The 24,524-nt window shown below is 30.1% G+C and overlaps 3 protein-coding genes across 3 annotated transcripts; 1 reads left to right on the top strand and 2 right to left on the bottom strand.

The window, feature by feature from the left end:
• The first annotated feature begins 12,259 nt into the window (after window positions 1-12,259).
• Window positions 12,260-14,314, top strand: LOC133789612 (non-structural maintenance of chromosomes element 4 homolog A-like). Its single transcript, XM_062227405.1, has 7 exons — window positions 12,260-12,365; window positions 12,482-12,562; window positions 12,650-12,872; window positions 12,973-13,102; window positions 13,224-13,482; window positions 13,562-13,653; window positions 13,738-14,314. The coding sequence occupies exons 1-7, from the start codon at window positions 12,260-12,262 to the stop codon at window positions 13,945-13,947; spliced, it is 1,101 nt and encodes a 366-aa protein (XP_062083389.1). The 3' UTR covers window positions 13,948-14,314.
• Window positions 14,315-17,802: 3,488 nt separating this feature from the next.
• LOC133790301 (enoyl-[acyl-carrier-protein] reductase [NADH], chloroplastic-like) lies at window positions 17,803-21,343 on the bottom strand. The gene is made up of 13 exons (XM_062227904.1): window positions 21,189-21,343; window positions 20,775-21,060; window positions 20,566-20,675; window positions 20,414-20,469; window positions 19,697-19,781; window positions 19,555-19,602; window positions 19,373-19,447; window positions 19,184-19,295; window positions 19,032-19,083; window positions 18,883-18,934; window positions 18,717-18,774; window positions 18,379-18,477; window positions 17,803-18,267 (listed from the first exon to the last, which is right to left on the bottom strand). Exons 2-13 carry the CDS (start codon window positions 21,052-21,054, stop codon window positions 18,110-18,112), a joined length of 1,185 nt encoding a protein of 394 aa, XP_062083888.1. The 5' UTR covers window positions 21,055-21,060; window positions 21,189-21,343; the 3' UTR covers window positions 17,803-18,109.
• A 286-nt stretch (window positions 21,344-21,629) lies between these two features.
• On the bottom strand, window positions 21,630-24,524 carry LOC133790302 (zinc finger CCCH domain-containing protein 14-like). Its single transcript, XM_062227905.1, has 3 exons — window positions 24,302-24,524; window positions 23,797-23,857; window positions 21,630-22,589 (listed from the first exon to the last, which is right to left on the bottom strand). The coding sequence occupies exons 1-3, from the start codon at window positions 24,381-24,383 to the stop codon at window positions 21,818-21,820; spliced, it is 915 nt and encodes a 304-aa protein (XP_062083889.1). The 5' UTR covers window positions 24,384-24,524; the 3' UTR covers window positions 21,630-21,817.

Here is a 24,524-nt window from a genome sequence, read left to right as displayed (position 1 = left end):
TCATCCATATCTATCCAACCAAAAAATTTAAAAACTATATTCATCCAAATGAAAGCTCAAATGCATATCAAATAAAATTATACAAACATAATTACAACTTATTCTCAAATCAAATTCGAGTTAAAGCTTCTGAACCCAAATCTTGGCTAGTCCCAACCTTTTTGCCAATCCCATCCGAGTTAAAGCTCATATTAGAAAATAGCGCCAAAAATGCATCGGATTGGGACTTTAAAATTTTTAAGTAGTTATGGGATTTATTTATTCTACACCATCTCAAAGAAAGGATACTAAAAAATCTCATAGTAGATTTGCATGACTTTGAATTTTGGGGAATAGGACTAGCTACCGCCTAGGCCACTGTCGTCTTAGGCTGAAGAATGAGATCCACACTCGTCCTTTGTTGTCGCCTACCTAAGCCATCGTCATTTGCTACAAGAACCTTGATGACATGTTTACTAATAAGTAATGGGAATCACGTATGTTGTAATTATTTTCATTCATTTGTTTACTTTCATTTAGTAATATGAATAGTTTATTGGACCCACGTAAATTTAGGAGAAAATAATGAAAATATTTCTCCTCCTATTTTCTTAGCTAATGTCGTTACTAGTAATCAATTTTTATTTATTTTATATTTGTGTTTTTTTATTATTAAAAATTAAAATACAAACTTAGCCTAAAATATATTATCATTTTAAAAAATACATTTTCTACAAAGGAAAATTTAGTTAAATTAAAACATTTCGATTACCTTTCTTCATTATGTAAACAAAATAAAATGTTTCTGATTCCATTTCCGGTCAATTTAGTAAATAATATAATAAAATAATGATTCTGATTTTTAATATTTTATTCTCATTCATTTCTCTCATTGGTTTATTCCGATTACGATTGTAGTTTAGTAAACGTGTCATGAAAGGAGAAGAAGAAGAAGAAAAAAGAAATAAATAAAAATATTTGCCTTTGTTTATTATTTTTATGTTTTGTTGATGTTGGATTTTATTTTGTTTTATTTAATTTATTTTTGTGTTTTTAGTTTTTAATTAATTGTTATTTTCAATAATTATATTTTTTAATTAGGTTTGAATTTAAGTTTCAATAAATCTAAATATATTTTTAATTATAATTTTTATTTTTAAAATTCAATACTTAATAAAACCCAAAAGCACTTCAATTGTATTAAAAAATATTTTGACTAAAATTAAGTTCACGAGACAATTTTGAACTATTTTACGAAATATTTTTTATTATTATTATGAGTTTATATCTTTTTGGACCCTGTGTTTTGTCCTATTACCTGTTTGAACCCTGTATTTTGAAAAATTACTTTTTGGACCTTATGTTTTGTAAAATTGTTAAAATAAAACCCTAAACCCGATTTTTTGTCAATGTTTTCTCAACTAAAATCACAAATAATTTACCAAACTAACAATTCATAACAAAAATAAAATCATTCAGCTTAAAAACTGCGTTGTTATATTCAATTTTTTCTTCATCAAAATTGAGTTTAAGCTTCTATTTTAACTATTTTACAAAACATATGATCCAAAAAGTCATTTGTCAAAACACATGGTCCAAACAGATAATGGTACAAAATACATGGTCCAAAAAAGTATAAAACCTATTATTATTTGAAAGGAAAGAACTTCATTCAACAAACTATAGACTACAACATATTACAAGAGAGGGAAGAACCCTATTCCCACAAGTACTAGCATTGTCATTCAAAGCAATATTTGGCTAAACAATGGGCTAACATATTAGCTTTTCTATGAACAAACTTTAAAACCCATGAAACCAATAAATTAGCACACCACTCAAGCATTACCTTAAATAATTAATATCCCTTGGTCCAATTATTGTCTCATTACATACCCAAAAACTATATCATACAAACATCACAAAGATCATTGACAAAGTGGATAATGCACTTTCAAAAAAGCATTTAGAACCAACTCCACACTTCCAATAACTTTTTACCATTTTTGCTCATATCAACAATGGTTCAATAGGTCTTATTATTAGATTAGTATCATATCATTTTGTCTTTTGTTAACTCTCAAACTATATAACCCTATTTATACACAAGCTATCATTGTCAAGAAGTATGACTAATAAAGATGATTGTACAATAATTGTTTATACAATGAGTTGGGTAATTGGTGTTTTTTTTTTTACCCATAAATTAAGACCATTTATATTTTGACAATAGCATTTATGTCTTTTTGAGTTTTACATTTGAGTATTTTTATTTAATTTTAAATTAAATTGTAAAGGATAATTTTGTAATTTTAAAAAACTGAAGTGAATAAGTTTGTAATTTCCAAAAGCTAAAGTGAATTGTGTAATTTAGTCAAAGCTTAACGGAATACTGATTTGTTTCCTTTTTAAAAAATATATATATATATATTTTGTTCGAAAAACTCATTTAAAATGTTGTAATTATTGCTTAGACTTTACCCTTTTTGCTAGAATTTATATAGAAGTTCTTAAAAATATTTCTTTAGTATATAGATAAGTTTACATAAATATTGGAAAAATAAATATAGTTTCTATATTTATGAAGAAGAAAAAAGTAATTATACAAAATATGGTTAGTTTTGAAAAAAAAATTAAATACGGTAATTCTATAAAATATAAAAAAAAAATTATCATAAATTTGATTACACAAAACTCTCTCACTCTCTCCGTCATGATATATATCTCTCTTTTCTCCTTTCTTCCTCTCTTCTCCCCCATTTGATTCCCTCATTTCAGCCCTCTGTCGGCCATGCCACCTCTGCCCCCACTCCCGACGGTAACGCACCTCTGACCCTACCCTTGACGGCGACGCACATCCACCCCTTTGGTTCTTCTTCTTCTTCAAATGTGGTTTTATTCTTATTATTTTTTTATTTTTCGCATATGATTTCGCTATTTCAAATATGATTTTGCACCTCCTATTTAATTTTTTTCTTTTAGACCTAACTGTAACCGATTATTGTTACGATCTCTTATGATTTCTAGATTTTTTTTTTCTTCAAAATCCGTTTAAGTAATCAGGTACCATGACGCTTGATTATTTTTATATATATATCTAATTTTTTTTAGACCTAGTTGTTATTAGTTACAATAACAATTAATATATTTTTTTGTTTAGATCTTATTTTATTTTCACACATGAATAAGTAACAAGGTTCCATGACGACTGTTTTTTTTTTTTTTTATCTGATTTTTTTTCAAACCTAGCTATAACCAGTTACGATTATGATTAATTTAGATTTTTGTTCGGGTCTTATTTTTTTCCATGTTAGGCTAAGTAACCTGTTACCATCGCAACTTGTTCTTTTTTTTCATATTTATTTTGTTTTTTCAAACCTAACTGTAACCAGTTACCTTCACGATCATTTTAGTTTTTTTTTTTTAAATCTTACTAAGTAACCAGTTACAATTCAGCTGATATTTTGATAATGGTACATTACTAAAAAAAATCATAATTATTTTTATAGTTGTAACCAGTTACCACACATCACTAAAAAAAAAATATAAGAAATAGAAGAAAAGAAGAATAAATGGGAATAAAAATCATGGTGATGAAAAATGTTTTATAAAATGTGAATGATATAAAATAATAAAAATAGATTAAAATTATAAAAATAATCTCAAAACATATTAAAACTAGCTACTAAAAATATATAAAAAATAAAATATGATACACAAATAAAATAGTACAAGTATAAAGGAAAAAACTCCCATAAAAATATAAACAAGAAAAATATGCCATAAAAAACTTGAGAAAAAAAAGTGCCATATTTTTCAAACTAAAAAAAAAAACTCATATTTTGTGTAATTCCCTCTAGTATAAAGCCGTAACTTATCATATTATTTAACATTATCGGTTTGACATTGGACATTCTTTAAAACAATTTCATTTTATTATTATTATTATGTTTTATGTTAAGATAATATTATTGAAAATTTCACAAAATATCATGAAGATCGTCAAAACTTATATGAAAAAAAAATTCGACCTTTATTTGATTGAACAAAAGATTCAGCTTTTTCAAATGATTAGAAATATACTATCTATCAAACTTGTTCGAAGTGCACAAAGAATGGTATTTTTATAATTAAAAAAAAACAATGTATTTTTCTTTCTGGTACTAAAAATAAAATAATAATTTTTTCAGGAAAACTGTAAAATATATATCAATCTACATACAAAAATAAAATAAATTATAAAAACTGAAATCTTTCAAATTATAAATTATAAAAAATAATAATTATAAAAACCCATCCTCTGTTTCAAAAAAAAAAAAAAGATCACACCTTTCTCTGACAAAATCTTTTGAAAGATATGGGTAGCCATTAGGGGTGTTTATAAAACCGCACAAACCGCTCACACCACACTACACCGTACCGCAATTTGCAGTTTAGAACCCTTCACGGTGCAGTTGTGGTTTGTATTTTTGCCAAACTGCACAGTGTGGTGCGGTTTGCAGTTTTAAATTTTATAAATGCGGTTCAAACCACATCGCAGCGCATCATTATATATTTTAATTTTTTTATTTTATTATTTTTCAATTTTACTACATGTATAATATAATATACACAATATCTAAAAAAAAAATATAATGTTTCATAGGATGCTAACACATATTCTATTTCAATCTAAAGATATTCATCCTTAATTAAAATAATATTTACTTTTATATTACATTTTTTATTTTTTATTTTTTATTAGTTTGTTATATTTTTATTGTTTTGCTTAAAGTTTATTAACTTGTTGTACATTTAATTAATTTAATAAACACTTCATAGTTATGAGATTTATTATGAATCTTTCTCAATTATAATATTTAATTGTTAAATTATTTGGCTATATGTATAAACTGTCAAAACCGCACCGCATGCGGTGCTGTTTGAGGTCTATGCGGTGCGGGTTGCAGTTTAAAAAATTATTCAAACCATATATGTGGTGCTGTTAAAAAATATAGAGAAAAACCACACTAACCGTGCCACGAACACCCCTAGTAGCCATGACCGCATATTCAAGCACCAACGAGTGGAAACTCATCATCATCATCATCATCATCATCATCGTCATTGCGAGTCCGAGTCCACTCACCACACTCCGGGAGGCCTACTTTCCAAGCACAGCAACGATTAATATATGTTTATATGTATGAATTTCATGTTAAATTTATAATTTTTTTGTATTTTAATTGTTATTATAGAGGAAAATATGAGTTATTGAGACCATCCGAAAAGTTCAATGCGATCGTAGCTGAATTGGAACATTATACCGTCAAGGTCAAGGTCAAGGTCAAGGTATTTATTCAATATCTCAAATTTGAACTTTATCCTTGTTTGGGTGTTAGAGGAAATAAGCTTTATTTTGTTGTGACTACTCAAAAGTAGTATTTCATTTTTATGATTAATACTTTTAGTGAAGGAGTTTTTAGTAATAAAATTGTCATTTTTAGTCATAAATATTGCGATTAAAAGTATGGTTATATCTTTTTTTCAACTCTGTGTTTTTTCTCATTACCGGTTTGGACTTTGTGTTTTGACAAATTACTTTTTGGATTCTATGTTTTATAAAATGGTTAAAATAGAACCCTAAACCCAATTTTGGTCAATGTTTTCTCAACTAAAATCACAAATAATTTACCAAACTAACAATTCAGTACAAAAATAAAATTATTCAGCTTAAAAATTGTGTTGTTATATTCAATTTTTTTTCATCAAAATTAAGTCTAGGGTTATATTTTAACCATTTTACAAAACATAGGGTCCAAAAAATAATTTATCAAAATACAAAGTCCAAACAGATAATAAGACAAAACATAAGATCCAAAAAATAATAAACCTTAAAAAGTAAGATATTTTGTAGTTTCTCACTTTTTCTGTGTTTTGTCATTACATTTTTTTTTTTGTAGGGTTTTCAGTTTGGAAAACAAGAGATGTAATGGCTGATTTTGAAGCGTTGTTGGGGTTAAGCTAAAATCCTTGAAACATCTGCTAAGTCAACATCGATAGGTGGTTTTGCCCCTATTGACTTTATTCATTCACATCTTTGTTTGAAAATTTCAAAAAAAACCCCTTCCGAACTTGATTGGAATGGTATTGGTTTAACTGTTTCTCCCATTTTCACGGAGGCTTTTGGCTCTACACCATGCCAGATATTTATATATATAATATATATATATATATATAGAGGATGAAAGCCCTACCGTAGGACTCTTTTGTGTTTCTCAACCTTTGAACAGATTTCGGCGCGATTTTTTTTTATGACTATGTATATTGTAGTTATTTAGAGCATCTTGCAAATTTTCAGAAAATTCAGAATAATTTACATTGCCGAAAACTAAGTTCAAACATGTCATTTTCCACGCGCGTAAAAAAATTAGTCATGCCTGCAATAATCTGTTTTCGACACTGTAAATTATTCCAAATTTTCTGAAAATTTGTAGGATGCTTTAAATAATTACAATATACATAGTCATAAAAAAAAATCGCGTCGAAAACTGTTCAAAGGTGAAGAAACACAAAAGAGCCCTACGGTAGGGCTCTTTTAGAAGGCCCTGCCAAAGAATTACCCTATATATATGTATTGATTAAGGCTAGAAGTAATATGAATCTCTGTGATTATATTCTGTTATTTCTCAAGGGTTGGACCAATGGATAATGAAGCTTCCATGAAGAAGTGTTTCTCAAAAATACCAACAATTGATGAAGTCATGAAGAAACCTAGATATTATAGAAAGAATAGGTATGTACATTTTCTTCATGGGGACGGGCCCTGCAAGGATCCGCCCCTATTGGATCGGAGAATCACCTTCTAAATAAGGAACGGGACGGGGACGGGAATAATTTTCATTTCCTGAATGTTAAATTGGGCGGAAACGGAGATAGCACTCCTCGCCCCGTTTAAACTTTTATATATTTTTGTAATATTTTATATTTTTATTGTAGTATAGTAGTAATTTTTTTTAGTATCTTAAATTTTATTTAGTATAATGTTTAATATTTTAAATAATAGATATTGTGAAATATTTTAAATTTTTATTTTATAATTTTAATTTAAAATTTATTTTTTAAATAAATAGTTCTCGTTCTAGCTTGCCCCTGACGGAGAATAAGCGTGGATGGGACAAAGAATGGGGATTAAAAATATAAATAGGAACGGAAACGGGTGAACACTCCCCACCGATTTCCTACCCGGTGTGCATCACTAAGAAAGAATACGAGACCAACAGATCAAACTACTCGACATGAGAAGGCAAAGTGGTATAACTATTTACTTTTGATAAAGTGATATGTCTTACTCTTTTGACGGGTAAGTTAGTATGAATCAAAACTTATCATTTATTGGTGTAATCTGTGTCTTTAAAAGGAACTAGGAGGAGGGCATGGATAATTAATGTCACTGTTTTTAGTGAATATGTTCCTTACTTACATAACTAGTGTTCATGTGTATCAGTTTAATGATGCTCCTCGAACAGAAGAAAACACTGATACAAACGACTGACATATCAACAATGTGTATAACATCTTGAAAAAGAAGCCCTGAGCTGAGGTCTTCATTTGGACAAACAGTTGAGAATCTACTTGCTCTGTCATTTCTAGTAGGGCTGAGCATAAAATTCGAAAAACCGAAAAAATCGTGTACATTGACCTACTGAACACCGAAAAAACCAAAACCGTTTAAACCGAAAACCGAAAAAACCGCCGACGGTGCAAACCGCCACGCCACTGTTCGGTCGGTTTTGAAATTTTGGGTGAACCGACCAATAAAACCGAAACCGACCGAACATAATAAAATAATAATATAATATTATATAATTATTAATTATTAAATTTTTTAAAATTTGTACTTTTAATTATGGATTTTTAATTATGTTTCAAACTTTAAAATTTGTAAATGTAATTATGTTCTATATATTTATGTTTTAAAAATGCACAAAAATGAATTCCAACAATCCAAAATTTTTAATTTTTTAACTAAAACTTTCAAAAAAAAAAAAACAATAATCAATTCGGTTTGGTCGGTTTAACCGACCAAACCGCGGTCCAAAACGGTCGGTTTTTTTTTAAACTGGTTTGGTTCAGTCGGTTTTTGGATTGCACCAATCCGGACCGAAAACCGAATTCTGGATATTTTGTTGTGAAAAAACCGCCCAAACCGACCAATGCTCACCCCTAATTTCTAGTCAGAGATGGCTGTGTTGAAATAACTGTTGTTGCAAATGGTTCCCAACTAGTTTGTGACTTTACTCATATCAGATTTTAACAATCATTTGCTGTTTTATCCACCTCTTCTTTCAGGGCCAAGGAACCATCCTAATGCAGCTTTATCTGCCTCAAGAAATGTCAACTACCATCCTTGATTTCTTGGGCTGGAAGGTATAGTTTATAGGTCTTAATTTAATGACCACAACTGTATATATATATAGCTCTCAAGTTTGAATTTTTCTTGTTGTGTAATTACAGTTAATGAAGAAATGTAGTAACAGTTGGAGAGGAGTTGATGCCACTCAGAAGCCTCCCAGCTCCCATGGAGGATTTGCCGATTAGCCTCGCAAGGAATAGGGTTGTAGTTGGTGAAACACCAACAGTGGTGGAAGTTTGTTCTAACAAAGACTTCAACACAGCAATGCAGTTACAATACAATCATTGTTAACTGTCCCTACAACAAAATAGGGGTGTTATTATTTTATGGGTTTATATTTTTTTGGGCGCGGTGTTTTTTTCCATTATTTGTTTGGACTCTGTGTTTTGACAAATTACTTTTTGGACCTTATGTTTTGTAAAATGGTTAAAATAGAACCTTAAACCCGATTTTGGTCAATGTTTTTTCAATTAAAATCACAAATAATCTACCAAACTAATATTTCAGAACAAAAATAAAATAATTCTGCTTAAAAACTATGTTGTTATATTCAATTTTTTCTTCATCAAAATTGAGATTGGGGTTCTATTTTAACTATTTTACAAAACATAGGGTCCAAAAAGTAATTTTTCAAAACACAGGGTCCAAACAGGTAATGGGAAAAAACACAGGGTCCAAAAAAGTATAAACTCTTATTTTAATTGGGATCTTCTGTGGGGGAGACATTGTAGGTGGAGTCACCATAAGTGTATATCTCCCGTCTTCCAATAGGAGAGTCATTATAAGTATATATCTCACGTCTCCTAATGTCATTATAAGTGTATCTAACAAAGACTTCAACACAGCAATGCAATTACAAAACAATCATTGGTAACTTTCACTACAACAAAATATGGGTATTATGACTTTATTTGGGATCTCCTGTGGGGGGAGATATTGTAGGTAGAGTCATGATAAGTGTATATCTCACGTCTCCCAATGAAAGAGGTTGAAAGGTGTCAAAAAACGCTGACTTTCAACCTCTCCTACTGAGAGACATTGGATGTCCCCACAGACACGTGTTTAGACCCTCAATTTTCAACGTCTTCCTGCACTTTTAATGTCTTACAATTTTAGTAATTAATAAAAAATTTAAATGTCAAGTTTGAATTTTTCTTGTTGTGTAATTACAGTTAATGAAGAATGTAGTAACAGTTGGAGAGGAGTTGATGCCACACAGAAGCCTCCCAGCTCCCATGGTGGATTTGCCGATTAGCCTCGCAAGGAATAGGGTTGTGGTTACAAAGACTTCAACACAGCAATACAGTTACTATATAATCATTGGTAACTGTCACTACAACAAAATATGGGTATTATGACTTTATTTGGGATCTCCTGGGGCGGAGACATTGTGGATGGAGTCATTATAAGTATATATTTCACATCTTTTAATAGGAGAGGTGAGGGACATCTCACGTTTATCCCACGTCTCATAGTGGGAGAGGTTGAAAGGTGTCAAAAAATGTGGACTTTCAACCTCTCCCACTGAGAGATGTTGAATGTCCCCACAGACATGTGTTTAGACCCCCAATTTTCAACGTCTCTTTGTACTTTTAATGTCTTACAATTTTAGTAATTAATAAAAAATTTCAATATTTTCCAAAATAAGACATTTAAAATCCCTCATAATTTTTAATATCTTACACCATTAATGTAAGACATTGTAGGGAGTTATTGAATGTCAAAATTGTTGTAGCGTGTAATTGGACCAAACTGAAAAAACTGTGGAATATGCTTAGAAAACTATGGGATCTTCTCTCCTTTTTTGTATTTTGTTTTAGTGAGTCTTTAAATATAGTCCATTCATATTGAGTTATTTTCTAACCTGTTTTTTGTGGAGAGTCCTTTTTGTTGAACCATTTGATCCCACTTGATACATAAATTATATAGTCAAATGATTTTAGAACACTAGAATAGAAGAGCTTAATCTATGCTTGCACTTTCAAAAGCACTCAATTTAACTCAACACTTTAAATAACTTGATCATCTTAGCTCACTTGAACAGTGCTTCTCCAGTTTGAAATGTCCAAAATCCAATTATTAGAACAATATCACATTTTTTTTAATAATCTTTTCACTAGAAAATAAGAATAAGAAAGTGGTAGGCAAGCGTTTTGTTTTTTTTTTCGTTTTTCTCTTTAAAGTTGGGATTTTTATAATTTCACAATAGCATTTATGTCTTTTTTTAGTTTTACATTTGAGTAATTTTTGACATGATAATGAATTTAGCTTCAAATAAATTATGAAGGATAATTTTATAATTTCCAAAAATTAAAGTGAATAATTATTTATTTATAATTTGCAAAAAATAAAGTGAATTGTGTAATTTAGTGAAAACAAAACGGAATATTTTGTTATTATTTATCCATTTGAAATTAAAGCATTTACTTTTATGTTTTATATATGACCGAAAAATTATTTATTTCCTTTTTAAAAAAAAATGATTTGTTCAAAGCCCTCATTTAAATTGTAATTATTGCTTAGTCTATACCATTTTTGCCCGAATTTATATGGAAGCTCTTAAAAATATTTTCTTAGTATATAATACCGTAACTTATCTTCTTGTTGTTTTCACACCAAAGATATTATTTAGACTGTCAATTTGTGTTATCGTCTTGTGTTTCGGGTCAACATGATTTCGACACGATATGATTAAATAATGTGTCATAAATATAAAACTGACAGTTATAAACAGATTAACTTATGATATGACACATTTAACACAATATTTAAACATGTCATATCCATGTCGTGTTAATCTTACATGATATGTTTATATTTTGGATCTATTTATAACTTATTTAACCCACATATATAAAATAAAAATGATAAAACATGTTCAAACTAGTCATTTTAACTTATATAACATATATTTATATGTTACATAGGTTAATTTTAACATATGTAATCAACTCAAAATTAAAAATATAAATCCAATATTCAAAATATAAGATATAAATACAACATTATATAGTCATAAAATCTCAAAAAAAAAAAAGAGTATTATTATACTCTTTAAATGTTTAATTTTTAAATGAATATAGTAAATATATCATAAATATATTAATAAATAGGGTAAATTTAGATTGACTTATATGAACTGTTTAGTAATCTATACTTAATCGTGTTAAACATGTTAATTTTGGATTTAGCGAGTTAATCTGGTTTTAATTTGAAATTTAATCGTATATAATTAGGTTTAACATATTTTGACTCGTACATCTTTATACTAAACCCAAATAAGCTAATTTCGTATCGTTTTCGAATTGTGTTATCGTCTCATGATCAATATTACAAGCCTTAATATTATTGGCCACTATTTAACCTATTTAGTTCCACATTGGACATTCTTTACAATTTAATTTTATTTATTATTATTTACGTATTATGGAAAGGTAATATAATTATAAATTTCACACAAAAAAATCATGAAAATAGTCAACTTTATATATAAAAAAAATCGACCTTTATTTGATTAAACAAAACCATTTATAAAAGATTAATTTTTTTTCAAATGATTACAAATATACCATCTTTATTAAAAAATGGTATTTGCATAAGTGTACTTAAAAATAATATTTTTTTTCTACTTTATTGTACTAAAAAACAATTTTTTAGTACAATTTTCTATATTGTACAATTATTATTTTTTGTCAAAAAAAAAAAAGCAATGATTTAAGAGGGAAATAAAATATTATTTTTAACTGTCATTACTTGTTGAGCAATTAAGTAAATAAAAAAAATGAAAAAAATGGTTTAGGCGGGAAAATGACTCTTCTTCTTCTTTCTAAATAAAAATCAAAGCTTTCTTCTCTTTCTCTGCAGAAGTTCTTTCTTTTGAAGAAAATGGCGAGACCCCAACTCAAGCGTCTCAAAGTGGAAACTCTTCCCACTTCTGAGCAGAGTCGAGAGCTTTGTTCCAAGTATCTCGTCGTCGTCAAGAAAATCCAAGGTAACTACCATAACTAACTAACGATTGTTATATTCTTATATACATGTATATATATATGTGTGTGTGTATGTCGTTTTAAGTTTATGATTTTTTTTTTATTGTTGATGTTAATGCAGCCAAAAAAGATGAGCTAGTGAGACCAGAATCGGAGAAGTTCGATGTGATTGTCGATGAAGTGGAAACCTTATTCCGTGAAGGTACGAACCCATTCAGTTTCTGAAACTTGGATTCTATATTTGTTTGGCTGCTGAGAAAATAAGGGTTTTTTCTTGGTGGGTTTTCAGTTCAGAAGCCAAGGGAGCAAGTTGCCGATGGTGAAGCATTGTTGGGGCTTGCTAATGCCCTTGCAACATCTGCCAAGTCACATTCGATCGGTGGCGTTACTCCATCTGATTTCATCACATTTTTGTTCAGACATTTCAGAAAAAGCTCCTCTGAACTTGATTGGAATGGTGTTGGTTTAGCTGTTTCTCCCATTTTCATGAAGGCTTTTGGCTCTACCACCATGTGAGTTATACGTACATACATATATATATATATATAATGTATATCGATTAAGTCTAGAAATAATATGAATCTCTGTGCTTATTTTCTGTTATTTCTTAAGGATTGGACCAATGAGTAATCAAGCTATGAAGAACTGTTTCTTAAAGATACCAACTATGGATGAAATAAGGAAAAAGCCTAGGAGTAATAGAAAACGTACGAAGCCAACTGAAATTGCTCGACCTGAGAAGGTAAAGTTTTAACTTTAAAAGTGATATGTTTAGTCCAAACTTAGTTGGGAAAAAGGACATGGGCAAGTTAGTATGAATCTAAAGTTTGTATATAATGGTGTTTTTATGTCATTGTTTTTAGTGTTTCAACAGTTACATAACTAGTGTACATGTGAAACAGTTTGATGATGCTCGAGCAGAAGAAAAATCTGATACATACGACGACATAACAACAATGTTTAACATCTTGAAAAAGAAGCCTGCTGGAGCTGTGATGGAAAGTTTGGTACTGAACAGGTCTTCATTTGGACAAACGGTTGAGAATCTGCTTGCTCTGTCTTTTCTAGTCAGAGATGGCCGTGTTGAAATAACTGTCGATGAGAATGGTTGCAAACTCGTTAGTAAGTCTAATTTGATCAGATTATGATTTTCATTAGCTGTTTGATTCTCCTTAATTGTCACTTAACTTTGTTTTATTAGGGCCAAGGAACTGTCCTGGTGCTGGTTCAATTGCATCAAGAGATGTCACCTACCATTCTTTTGTCTTCAGACTTGATTTCAAGGACTGGGAGGTATAGTGTTTGTACTAGAAATAATTAGATTACATTTTCATTAAACATGTCATAACAGTACTAATAGTTGTTCTGTAATTGTAGTTAATGAGGGATTTTGTGCCAGTTGGAGAGGAGCTGATGCCACACAGAGGCCTCTCGGCTCCCATGGCGGCTTCGCCGATTAAAAACCTCTCGAGGAACAGGGTGGTGGTTGCAAAACAAAGCCCAACCGTTGCTGAAGTATGTTCTAACAAAGACTGCAATACAGCAATGCAGTTACAGTCACTGGTAACTGTAATTGGACCAAACTGAAAAAAAAAAAAAACTGAGGAATAGGCTTAGGAAACTAGATGGGATATTCTCTCCTTGTGTATATTTTTGGATTAGTGAGTAGTAAATATGGTGCATCCATATTGGGTTATCTTCTAACTATAGCAACTTCAGGACTTTTTTTTGTGGAGGGACCTTTTTGTTAAAATATTTGATCCCATGTAGTTCATAAATTATGTACTAAAAAATGATGAGTTTAGAACACTAGAGTAGAAAACCTTCCTTTTCTATGTATGTACTTTTTCTTTAGCTTAACTATTAGCTTTTCCAATAGGTTTAGGGCTGGTTTGTCACAACTTTTACTTTTAGAAGAATTTATATTTTGGAAGAGTTTTTTATCTTTGTTGAAGAATAGGATAAAATAAATATCAAATTTAACATAAATATATGTTTATAATAATAATATATGTTATGGCTGAATTTATTTGAAAATTAATCGTTCTTTAAAAGAAGAAAAAAATCTAAATGTAGCTAGAGAAATAGATTCTGTATATAAAACAATAACAAAAAAAATAAAAACTAAAATAATAGTATGTAGTTTTTTTTTAGAAAAATTAGATAGAATATTTTTTACAAAAAAATATATCGTATTTTATAACTGTTGCTAGATACAAGTACTGTACAGTTTAATTTTATTTATAGAATTTATTAATTATTTTTTAAATATTTATATTAATGTCATATAAATTTTAAATAAATATCTTATTTTAATTAAATAATTAATTTATTTTTGTTTAAGTTTATATTTGTTGTAGTTTTTGAATTTGAGACTGACAATAAAAAATTATATATTATATATTTAATGTAATATTAAATATTATACGTGAATTTTAAATTTAAGTTTTTTGCTAGTTTTTAAATAAAAGTAATTTGTTACTAATTAATAGCAGATTATATTATATATTTAATATGATATTATTTTAATAAGTGAGTTTATATTTAATTAAATTCTATTTAAGTTATAAAACGTATGATTTTATTATTTTTAAATAATTATTATTAAAAAATATCTCAAAAATATCATATTTTAATTTGTTTAATTATTTATTATTTTTAAATAATTATCATTGTAAGATCTCTAAAAATATCCTATTTTAATTATTTATTATTTTTAAATAATTATTATTGTAAAATATCTAAGAAATATCCTATTTTAATTATTTAAGTTTAAGTGTTTACAAATTACCGTTAAATATAAGAATATTTTGCTAAATATAAGAATATTCTGTTAAAGTTAACATTAAAAAAAATAAAAAACCGTTAAAATCAATAATTTCCGTTATCTACACACTTATTATATAAAAGAGATTTGTACAATTTAAGATAAAGATCTGAATTATATTTTCTATTATAAAAAATAAAGATAAAATATGTATTATAAAAGATTTATTAAAATAAGAAAATAACTTTCCGTGTTTTTTTAGAAGTCATTCCTGAAAAAGCTTTAAGTTACTGTTTCTCTTAAAAACTTTTCTAAATTCAAAATACTATTTTTATATTTCAGGGCATGCCAAACAGGCCTTAAGAAGACTATGTGATCTTCTCTTCTCGTGTACATTGATAGTTTGAATCTTAAATTCTGGTACGACGGTTATGGGATTTTTTTAAAAACTTTGATAAATATGGCATTTTTCCCCCTTAAGTTTTGTATGGCATAATTTATTTATTTATATTTTTATGGAATTTTTCCCCATATTTTTGTAATTTTATTAAAATGTACCATATAATTTCAATATTAATTTTTTTTAATTACAGGATATTTTTATTACTATATTTTTTTAATCATATTTAAGTTAATAATATATATACACATATATATACAATTAATGGTATACATTAAACCATATAATTTTTTCCATTATATATATACATATATTATTGCTATTATTATTTTTATATGTATATACATATATATAAGATTATAAAATAGTACACATTTATATATATATGGATGTATTATTATTGTTATTATATTAATTTTATATATACATTCAAATATGAGGTGATGAGAATGACTTTCGCTAATTGTGGTGATGATGTCTGTGTTATGTTATTATACATATGTATGTTTTGGATTATTGTTGGAGATGTATATATGTCATTTAATTTCATTTTAAATAATAACTGATTACCACTATAAAAATAAATTTAGATTTTTTAGTAATGTGGCACTAACCAGTTACTACTATCAATTTTAACTGTTATGGCAAGTACTCGAGTGAATTGTAACTAGTTACTGACAGATTTGGAAGAAAAAAAACAGATTAGAATACATCCAGTAAATAAGAAGAAGAAGGTAACCGGTTACCCCTATTAAAACTCAGCCAAACCTAAAAAAAAAAAACTCAGAAAATAAAAAAATTAATCTAAGAAGTAATAGTAGAAGAAGAAGAAGAATGTGGTAACTAGTTACCTCTATCAAAATATCAATTAATTAGTAACTAGTTACTTAGCCAAATCTTTAAAACAAAAAAAACTACATCTGAAAAAAAAAATCAGATATAAAAATAACCAAGAAGAAGAAGAAGAACGAAGAAGGTAGCTGATTACTTAGGTAGTTTTATAAAGAAAATCAAATCTGAAAAATAAAATCAGATTTAAAAATAACATATGAAGAATGAGATTAAATAAGATAATGGTTACAACTAGGACCACAAAAAAACTCAAATCTGAAAAATAAAATAAAATTGTGAGAGTAACTGGTTACTTAAACCAGATCTAAAAAACAAAATCAGATTTAAAAACAACCATGAAGAAGGAAATTAAATAAGTTAACTGGTTACAGCTAAGTCTACAAAAAACTTAGATCTGAAAACAAAACAGAATCATGATAGTAACTGGTTACTTAGACAAATTTATAAAAAAAACCAAATTTGTAACAGAAAACCAGATCTGAAAAGAAAAGAAAAAACAGATATAAAACAACAAAGAAGATGTAGAAGAATATAAAAAAGAAGAAGAAGACGAAGAAGAATGCGAAGAGGAATACGAACCGGAGATGGCGTCGGCGGTGACCGGAGATACGTCGTCCATTTGCCGGTATGAGATAGAAAAATGGAGAGAGTACGTGAGAAATACGTGAGGGATGGAGAGAAAGAGGAAAGTAAGAGAGAGAGAGCGTATTTTGTTTATAGTATTTTGTGGGATTCCCATATTTTAAACTTTTTTTTTGGTTGGAATTACCATATTTTGTGGCATAACTTTAATGCCCATAAATATAAAAATAGTTTATTTTTTCCCATAATTTTGTAAAGTTCTCTAATCTTTATTGAACTAAATGTATTGATATAAATTATAGCTTTTGTAAAGTGAAAATAGTATATTGGATGAGTAATCTCACAATGTTATTCAAACTATTCCAAAGGGTAAAGTGTTGATGCCAAAGTTAATATCTTTTCTAAGACTGAAAAATCACATCTCAAAGTTACAAACAAATGGCAGAATAATTAGGAAGCTGTGAACTAATTTGTGAACTGGTATGGACTTGTATGTATGGTATGTGCTTATATGTATGGATTGTGACTATAAGTATATATATATATATATAAAATTGATTTTTTTTAAGGCAGGGCATCATTTTTGCTCCTACTTGTGTCTATAGTCATTTAAACTTGAAAAGATACATTAAAAATAATCACACATTCAAAATATTCCCAAGCTGAAATATTATGAGAAACATGATAGGATACCCTTCTATAAAATTGTCTATCTATTCTAATTCATAATATTGAATAATGTTATATTGAATTAAAGAACATAAACAAAGTACCAAACAATTTCTCTTGCACTTCTTTTTTAGATAATTGAATGTACTAAACTTATAATATTTGGGTCCAATTAAAAAATAAACATTCACTCACAAGTAGTTAAAAATTTAATAAAATACACAAATAGTTCGCTATAAAAAAATGGTTCCAATAATAGAGAAATTAAAAAGAAAAGAAAAAGCCAATACAAAACATGAGGACTACTACACTAGCCTATTACCAAAGTCTAAGATACCAAAAATGTGGAATCTTTAGCTACGTTTATTAAAACTCAAACTAGAAATATTTGCTCTTATAGTACTACTATAGTCTAAGATACCAAAAATGTGAAATCTTTGGCTACCGTTTATTAAAACTCAAACTAGAAATATTTGCTCTTAGTGATGCTCATCCTTTGGAATGTTAAGATCTTTAAATATTGGACTGTCAACTCCCACACCCATTGCATGAAGACCATTGTCAACATAGATAACAGTGCCAGTGATGGCAGAAGCCAACGGCGATGCCAAGAACGCGGCTGTGTTTCCTACCTCATCTGTTTCGGTCCGGTATTTTGTGGAATTCAGTATGTATTTCAAGAGACCTTAATCTACTATTTCAATAAAGGAATAAAAAAAGGTTCATAGTTAAAGAGTTTGGAGTTTACCTGCAGAGAGTTCTTTTTGCAATGGTGCATTGGCTATTGAATAGTCAATCATCATGTCGATGAAACCGATTGCTTTCGCGGCACGGCTTCTCAATGGCCCTGGGAATTCATTGATAAAAGAAAAAGTTAATAAGACATACAAATATGGTTTGAAATCAAGATGTTATTGTGTCTAAATTACATAAATATAACTAAGACTAAAATTAGACGAAAGAGCAAGCTTTTAGTTTTTCTGTTAGCATAGTTCTTCAACCACAACAAGAACAGCTTCATTTGTTACAACATTATATTAGACAAATTACAAAAAATTGACTTATGGAAAAAGGGTGACAAGGTACCAGCCGAGATTGTGTTGACCCTAATTCTGTGTTTTCTACCCGCTTCAAAAGCAAGCACCTGAACGAATCGACATAAGTATTAATAAAGAATATAACTAATCAGAAACAAGCATTTTCAAGTTTGAACAAAAAGTCCACAATATTTAGAAAGGATTAGAGTACACACCCGAGTATCGCTTTCAAGAGCAGCTTTTGCAGAGCTCATACCTCCACCGTATCTGAGTATGAAAATCCAAATTACATTATTGCATGAAAAGTGATCAAGTGATAATATGATAACATTTATAGCAAAGTGAACAATGAATGGAAAAATACCCAGGAATTATCTTCTCCGAAGCAATATAGGTAAGAGAAAGTGAAGAACCACCTGTAACATAACAAATTTTACTTACGAAAGTCAAAACCAAACATTCAAGCATACTAAGAATATAAACCAAAATCTTGCTCAACAGAACAAAGAAGCGTGCCTGGATTAATTATTGGGACGAAATGCTTGAGTAGCGAAATATAGGAGTAACTCGAAGCAGATAATGCTGCAAGATACCCGTTCCTCGATGTCTCCAGCAGAGGTTTAGTTACCTATTAAGAGGTTACTAAATTGTTAAGCGCCCCAAAAAAATTAAGCATAAAAATACAACAATTTGAGTAACTATTACTTCTGGTCCATTGGCAAGTGAGTGAACAAGAATGTCAATACTGCCGAAATCACTCTTTACAGACTCAGCAACTTCCTGCAAAGCATTTCAAACAAGCAGAAAATATTACAAATTTTCAGAAGAACATAATACTTTCTGAATGTAAGACCTCAAAACTTTGGCTTTTCGATGTTGGTTTATACCTGAACCGTCCACTTGCTAGACCCTGCATAACGCTTGTTTGCTTTGATCTGCATCATCAGCAAGAAAACATATTTATTGAGCATGTATGTTCTTCAATTTTCAGATTTTTTTTATTACATAAACTTTTTATAGAGAGATTACATCTTCAGGTACATCCTCAGGGTTGTCAAAAACTGCATCCAAAGGATATACTTTAGTTATCTCCATTAAAGAACCATCTGGCAACCTGAATCATCATATAACTCACAACTCATTTGACATGCAAGATTAAATATAGTGAAAATAACCTACTTTTTGATAATTTTTAGAGAATGGCTTTACATTACAGACAGATTAAAAAACCTATTTTGCCAAACACCCCACTATACATATATATATACAAGGAGCGACTACAATGCATCACGCTTTTTTGCAATACCGCTGCATCATTTTTCTATTTCGGCACCTGAATAGTTATAATCCCAAAAAAAAATTATATGAGGGTGTACATTATAGCTATCTAGAATATTCTATAAATTTTTAAGAAATTCTGAATAAATTATAGTAACGAAACATGGTCTAAATTGTCTGTTGCACACGTGCTTGTTTCTTTGTTGTGTACGCGTGTAAAATTTGATAGTTTGAACTCTATTTTCGGCTTCATATACTATTCAGAATTTCTTGAAAATTTGCAGGATATTTTAAATAACTACAATGTACACCGTCATATAAAAAAATTTAGAATTATATCTATCCACGTACCGAAATAGAAAAAAGATGCACCAGTGTTGCAAAAATTGGTGATGCTTTGTAGTTGCTCCATATATATATATTTATATAATATTATATATAGGCATAAAAACTGGTCTAACATCTTACACTCGAGACTCATCAAATTTTCCTCTTCGAAGGCTGGATTCAAAAATGTTCAAGGCCTACACAAGAGAATTGATATTCATTAAGCACAAACTATTTTCCAAAGCTCAAAAAGAAATCAAAAAAGAAAAAAGGAGTAATAAAGATAAACTCACAGGCACCCAAGTCCCCACAAGAATTTCAGCACCAGCAGCAGCAAGAGCCTTTGCAATGGCCCAACCATAGCCATTATCATCAGCAATACCAGCAATAAAAGCCCTCTTACCTACACAAAACAAAACCCAGCCAGCATTAATCAAAGGGTCCATTATAACATTCCATTGGAGACCAAATTACAAGAAAATAACATGAGAAAAGGGCAAACCTTTAAGATTAATAGGCAAGCCAGAAACACTGGTTTCACTAGTTTGAGACATAGCCTTAACAGTAGCAGAGGCCTTAGCCTTATCGAATTTAAGGGGAGAAGAGGTGAAGGAGCGAGAAGCAAAGGATGAAATGTGAGAAGCACTGGAAAGCTTCGAAAATGCAGCCACTTTGTAAGTGGCGGTTCGAAGCATTGCTCCACCTGATGATGAAATGCAGGGTCTTGCTGCTGTTGCCATCTGAAGACCAGAGGCTGCTGCTGTTGCTGCTGTGGCTGCCATCAGATTCTGAGCCCATCAAAAACAAGAATCAGTGCAAAATATAACACTATTACTACATGGAAAAAAGTTAAAACTTTGATACAAATCTGAGCATGAAATAGCAAAATGCGAGATAAATTTTGAATTTTTCTTACAAATTGAGAAGAGGAAGAAGAAGAAAAATGTGAGATTTCTTGTTTGCCTAATAGCGATATCTTTCTATCAAAAGCTTTTTCCTTTTTTTGTTGCCCTTTGGGTTTGGGATCATAAATTCCTGCACTAAACCCTGCCCCAACCACTACCAAACGACAATACAATCGAGTCTATGCCCCCATGTGGGTTGGGCCATCCAATTTTTGGGCCTTCTTTCTAATATGTGGGCCCTACATCTCTTTCAGCCCATAATCACTTAAATTATTAGAACGAAATTGTCAAAATAAAAGTTTATTTCCATCAAATTCGAATGGTCAAATTGCCACACCTTCCAATCTCCCATCTCTCATTCCAATCTTTTTGAACTTGTTTATGTATCTTACGAAGAAAAGCCTATGATTAATACACACAAGTTTTGCTTTAAACAAAAAAGGACAAGTGAATAGAAAAATAAACCAAATTAATCATTCAAGAATATCAAAACCTACTTTATAAACTTAAAAAAGCTGCGACATTAACCATCAAAGAACAATTAAAAAAAAAAACAAAGCAAAAATACAACATGCTATATCAAAAGTTTTTAACCTAGAAAAGATTGGCACTATATAAATAGAAGACCAAAAAATTAAAATTATATCCCAGTCTTGCGCAATTCATGAGCTCCATGTGCAAAGTGGCACCTCTCCCCAAATGTGCATGAACCTTTCGTAAAGTTATTACATATTTTGGTCCTAAAATTGCTTCCTGAGCCGGAGGAGTGACCCGTACCACCACCACCACCACCACCATGATGGCTCTTCACGTGATTTGCAGCCATAGAAGATCCAACATTTACGATGAGCTCACGAACCATCGTACTCGCCTGCTTAATCTGGTCGAAGGTTCCCTCGAGCTCAATATTCCTCAAGTTGGGATCTGTCTCATGCTCTCTTATCGAAAGTTTTGCTCCTGTGGCCCGACATATTTGTTTAGAGTTCACACCATTTTTCCCAATGATGGCTCCGGCAAGTGAAGAATCAACACTAATTTTGGCTGTGGATGATGCTCCAAAGCTGGCTGCAAGACCGTGCGAAGGAGGAGGAGGCTCCATCCTACCACCCATCCTGCCGCGGTGATCTTCGTAGGATGGTAATGTTGGCTTGCCAAGTTCCCACTCTCCGTGAGCAAAATGGCATTTTTCACCAAACTTACAGCCTTCTGCTGAGTTGAACTTGTGGCACAAGCGGGTCTTGACAGATTGAGGAGACGAGCCTTCTGGATAAGACGGCGGACCTACAGGGTTTCTAGCAGCTGGAGGAAGAGCTGGGCTGCCACCAGCATTGATTAAATGTGACACAGTCTTCAAGCCGCCAGGAACATAATGCAAGAAGTGGCAACCTTCACCAAAAGGGCACCCGGCAGTACTGCATAGAAATATGAATCAAATGTGTCAGTTCAAAAGTTGCAAATAACAGTGAGAATTTGGATTGATTAAAAAAAATGGATAAAATGCTTGAGGACTGGTTGATTAGATTTTACAACTTTACTAAATGTGTTCTGAATCTCATGTGGGCAAGTAAAAAATTAGTAAAACAGAGACATTTTGTTTGAGGTAACCAAAACAAACAGGCGTTAAATATTTATCATCACAACAAAGTCAATGTAAAAATAGGAAATTATAATTTCCTTCTCAAACTCAATTCCAACTAAAAATATAAACGTTCTAAGCGTACAAAACAAAAAAATCAGACAATCCTTGGCATAAAGTTCAGAATAACATACTCTACACCCACACAAAAAGAAACGAGCTCAAGAGCAAAAATTCAAATGAGACAAGTGCAATAGCTTAACCTAGACCTAAATGCATGATGTAATCATGGCCTCACAGTTCAAAGACAATGCAAAATGGCATAAACCTCACCACATTGTTTCTGATCAGATAACATGAAAAAACAAGAAAAGGCAAAAACAAAAACAAAACAACATAACAAAACAGAGAAGCTGCCAACAAAACAAATGTAACACTACGATAAACAATGAACACAACTCTTATGTTTGTTTCTTTTATATGCTGCATTGCAGATATTGAGAAATATACTCCACAGAATGCAAAACAACATGATAAATTGTGTAATTATTCTTTCTTCTTTCTTCTGTTTTCTGTTTCGTTCTTTCTCCTTTTTTTAGCCTTTCCTCTGGTTCCATAGTCGACATATACAACAATCTTTTTCCACAAAACAGACACAACTTAGTGGCAAAATCAGTAGGTCCACAGCACTATCCTTTTACTTGAAAAGATTGTATTAGAGACTACATGTGAGTTGTGACCATTATATGATGAATAAGTTTCTGCATTCCATACAACTGCATTAAATTTAGATATATTGCAGCAAGTAGTTATGAACTACATCTTGTCATTCAACTGTATCTGTATTCTGTTCATAGTCTTTGTTATCACGATTAGAACAGAGAGTACAACCTGTATCACAGCTTTAAATGCTAATTCCATTAGTCCACATCATAATATTTTAGTTGCAAAAATTGTGTAAAGATTTTATTTAAATTGGTATGAATTTATCAATAGGGAAAATCACATTAGACTATTTATTTTAGATAAGTTAAGATTTGAACCTGAAAAACTTTGTGCATGGCTTCGATTTGCTTCCTATACCATGTGTAAAGGACTCCATTTCTGTTGAGAACATTAATTATTTCCCTCAGTTAAAACTACAGTGAATTATTTATCTTCACATTTTTAAATATATTTAACACCACCATATATCATTCTTATTATTATTACAAAACCTATTACAAAGTTCCACTTGAACAACCCCAGAAAGTAAAAAATAATGCTTCATTTTAGGGTTTTAGATATAATCTTCCTCTCTCACTCAGCTTATGATAACAGTAATGTATACCAATTCAACTTGAAACAAACAACGGCGCCATTAATGATTATAGCAATATATAAATAAAAGGTTATATCTTCTACACTTCAACTTAATTTTCCATCACATATGCCACCGAACAAAAAATAGAGAAACAAAACCTAGCTTACTCAGACCGAATAACAGATCGAATTCATGTATGTATAAACATATATATATATATCTATAATATATAAAAGAAGAAGAACCTGGCTTAGATTTCTTAAAGCCGCCATTGCCATTAAAAGAAGCTTCAACTCTGGCTCTCTTGCGACCACCGTCATACTCCATCCTATTGCAACTCAAATAATTTCAGAGAGAGAAAATGCAAGTGAAGTGGTGGAATGTTAGAGAGAGAGAGGGATAGCTAGGGTTCAAGTGAGCGAAGAGAAAAAGAAAAAAAAAGAAGGAGCGGAACTGAAAAATAGATTT

This window comes from Humulus lupulus, chromosome 7 (assembly GCF_963169125.1).
Source record: "Humulus lupulus chromosome 7, drHumLupu1.1, whole genome shotgun sequence".
Classification (NCBI taxonomy): Eukaryota; Viridiplantae; Streptophyta; class Magnoliopsida; order Rosales; family Cannabaceae; genus Humulus; species Humulus lupulus.
The sequence above is the reverse complement of the archived record's forward strand: the minus strand, read 5'-3'. Positions and strand labels throughout refer to the sequence as shown.

Coding starts and splice junctions, on each gene's coding strand:
- LOC133789612 (XM_062227405.1), top strand. CDS start 12,260: ATGGCGAGACCCCAACTCAAGCGTCTCAAAGTGGAAACTCTTCCCACT. Junction 12,366..12,481: donor CGTCGTCAAGAAAATCCAAG/GTAACTACCATA, acceptor ATGTTAATGCAG/CCAAAAAAGATGAGCTAGTG. Junction 12,873..12,972: donor GCTTTTGGCTCTACCACCAT/GTGAGTTATACG, acceptor TTATTTCTTAAG/GATTGGACCAATGAGTAATC.
- LOC133790302 (XM_062227905.1), bottom strand. CDS start 24,383: ATGGAGTATGACGGTGGTCGCAAGAGAGCCAGAGTTGAAGCTTCTTTT. Junction 23,858..24,301: donor CTTTAAGAAATCTAAGCCAG/GTTCTTCTTCTT, acceptor TGTTCTCAACAG/AAATGGAGTCCTTTACACAT. Junction 22,590..23,796: donor CCATGCACAAAGTTTTTCAG/GTTCAAATCTTA, acceptor ATTTCTATGCAG/TACTGCCGGGTGCCCTTTTG.
- LOC133790301 (XM_062227904.1), bottom strand. CDS start 21,054: ATGGCAGCCACAGCAGCAACAGCAGCAGCCTCTGGTCTTCAGATGGCA. Junction 19,603..19,696: donor CTGAGGATGTACCTGAAGAT/GTAATCTCTCTA, acceptor CTGATGATGCAG/ATCAAAGCAAACAAGCGTTA. Junction 19,084..19,183: donor CGTCCCAATAATTAATCCAG/GCACGCTTCTTT, acceptor GTTATGTTACAG/GTGGTTCTTCACTTTCTCTT.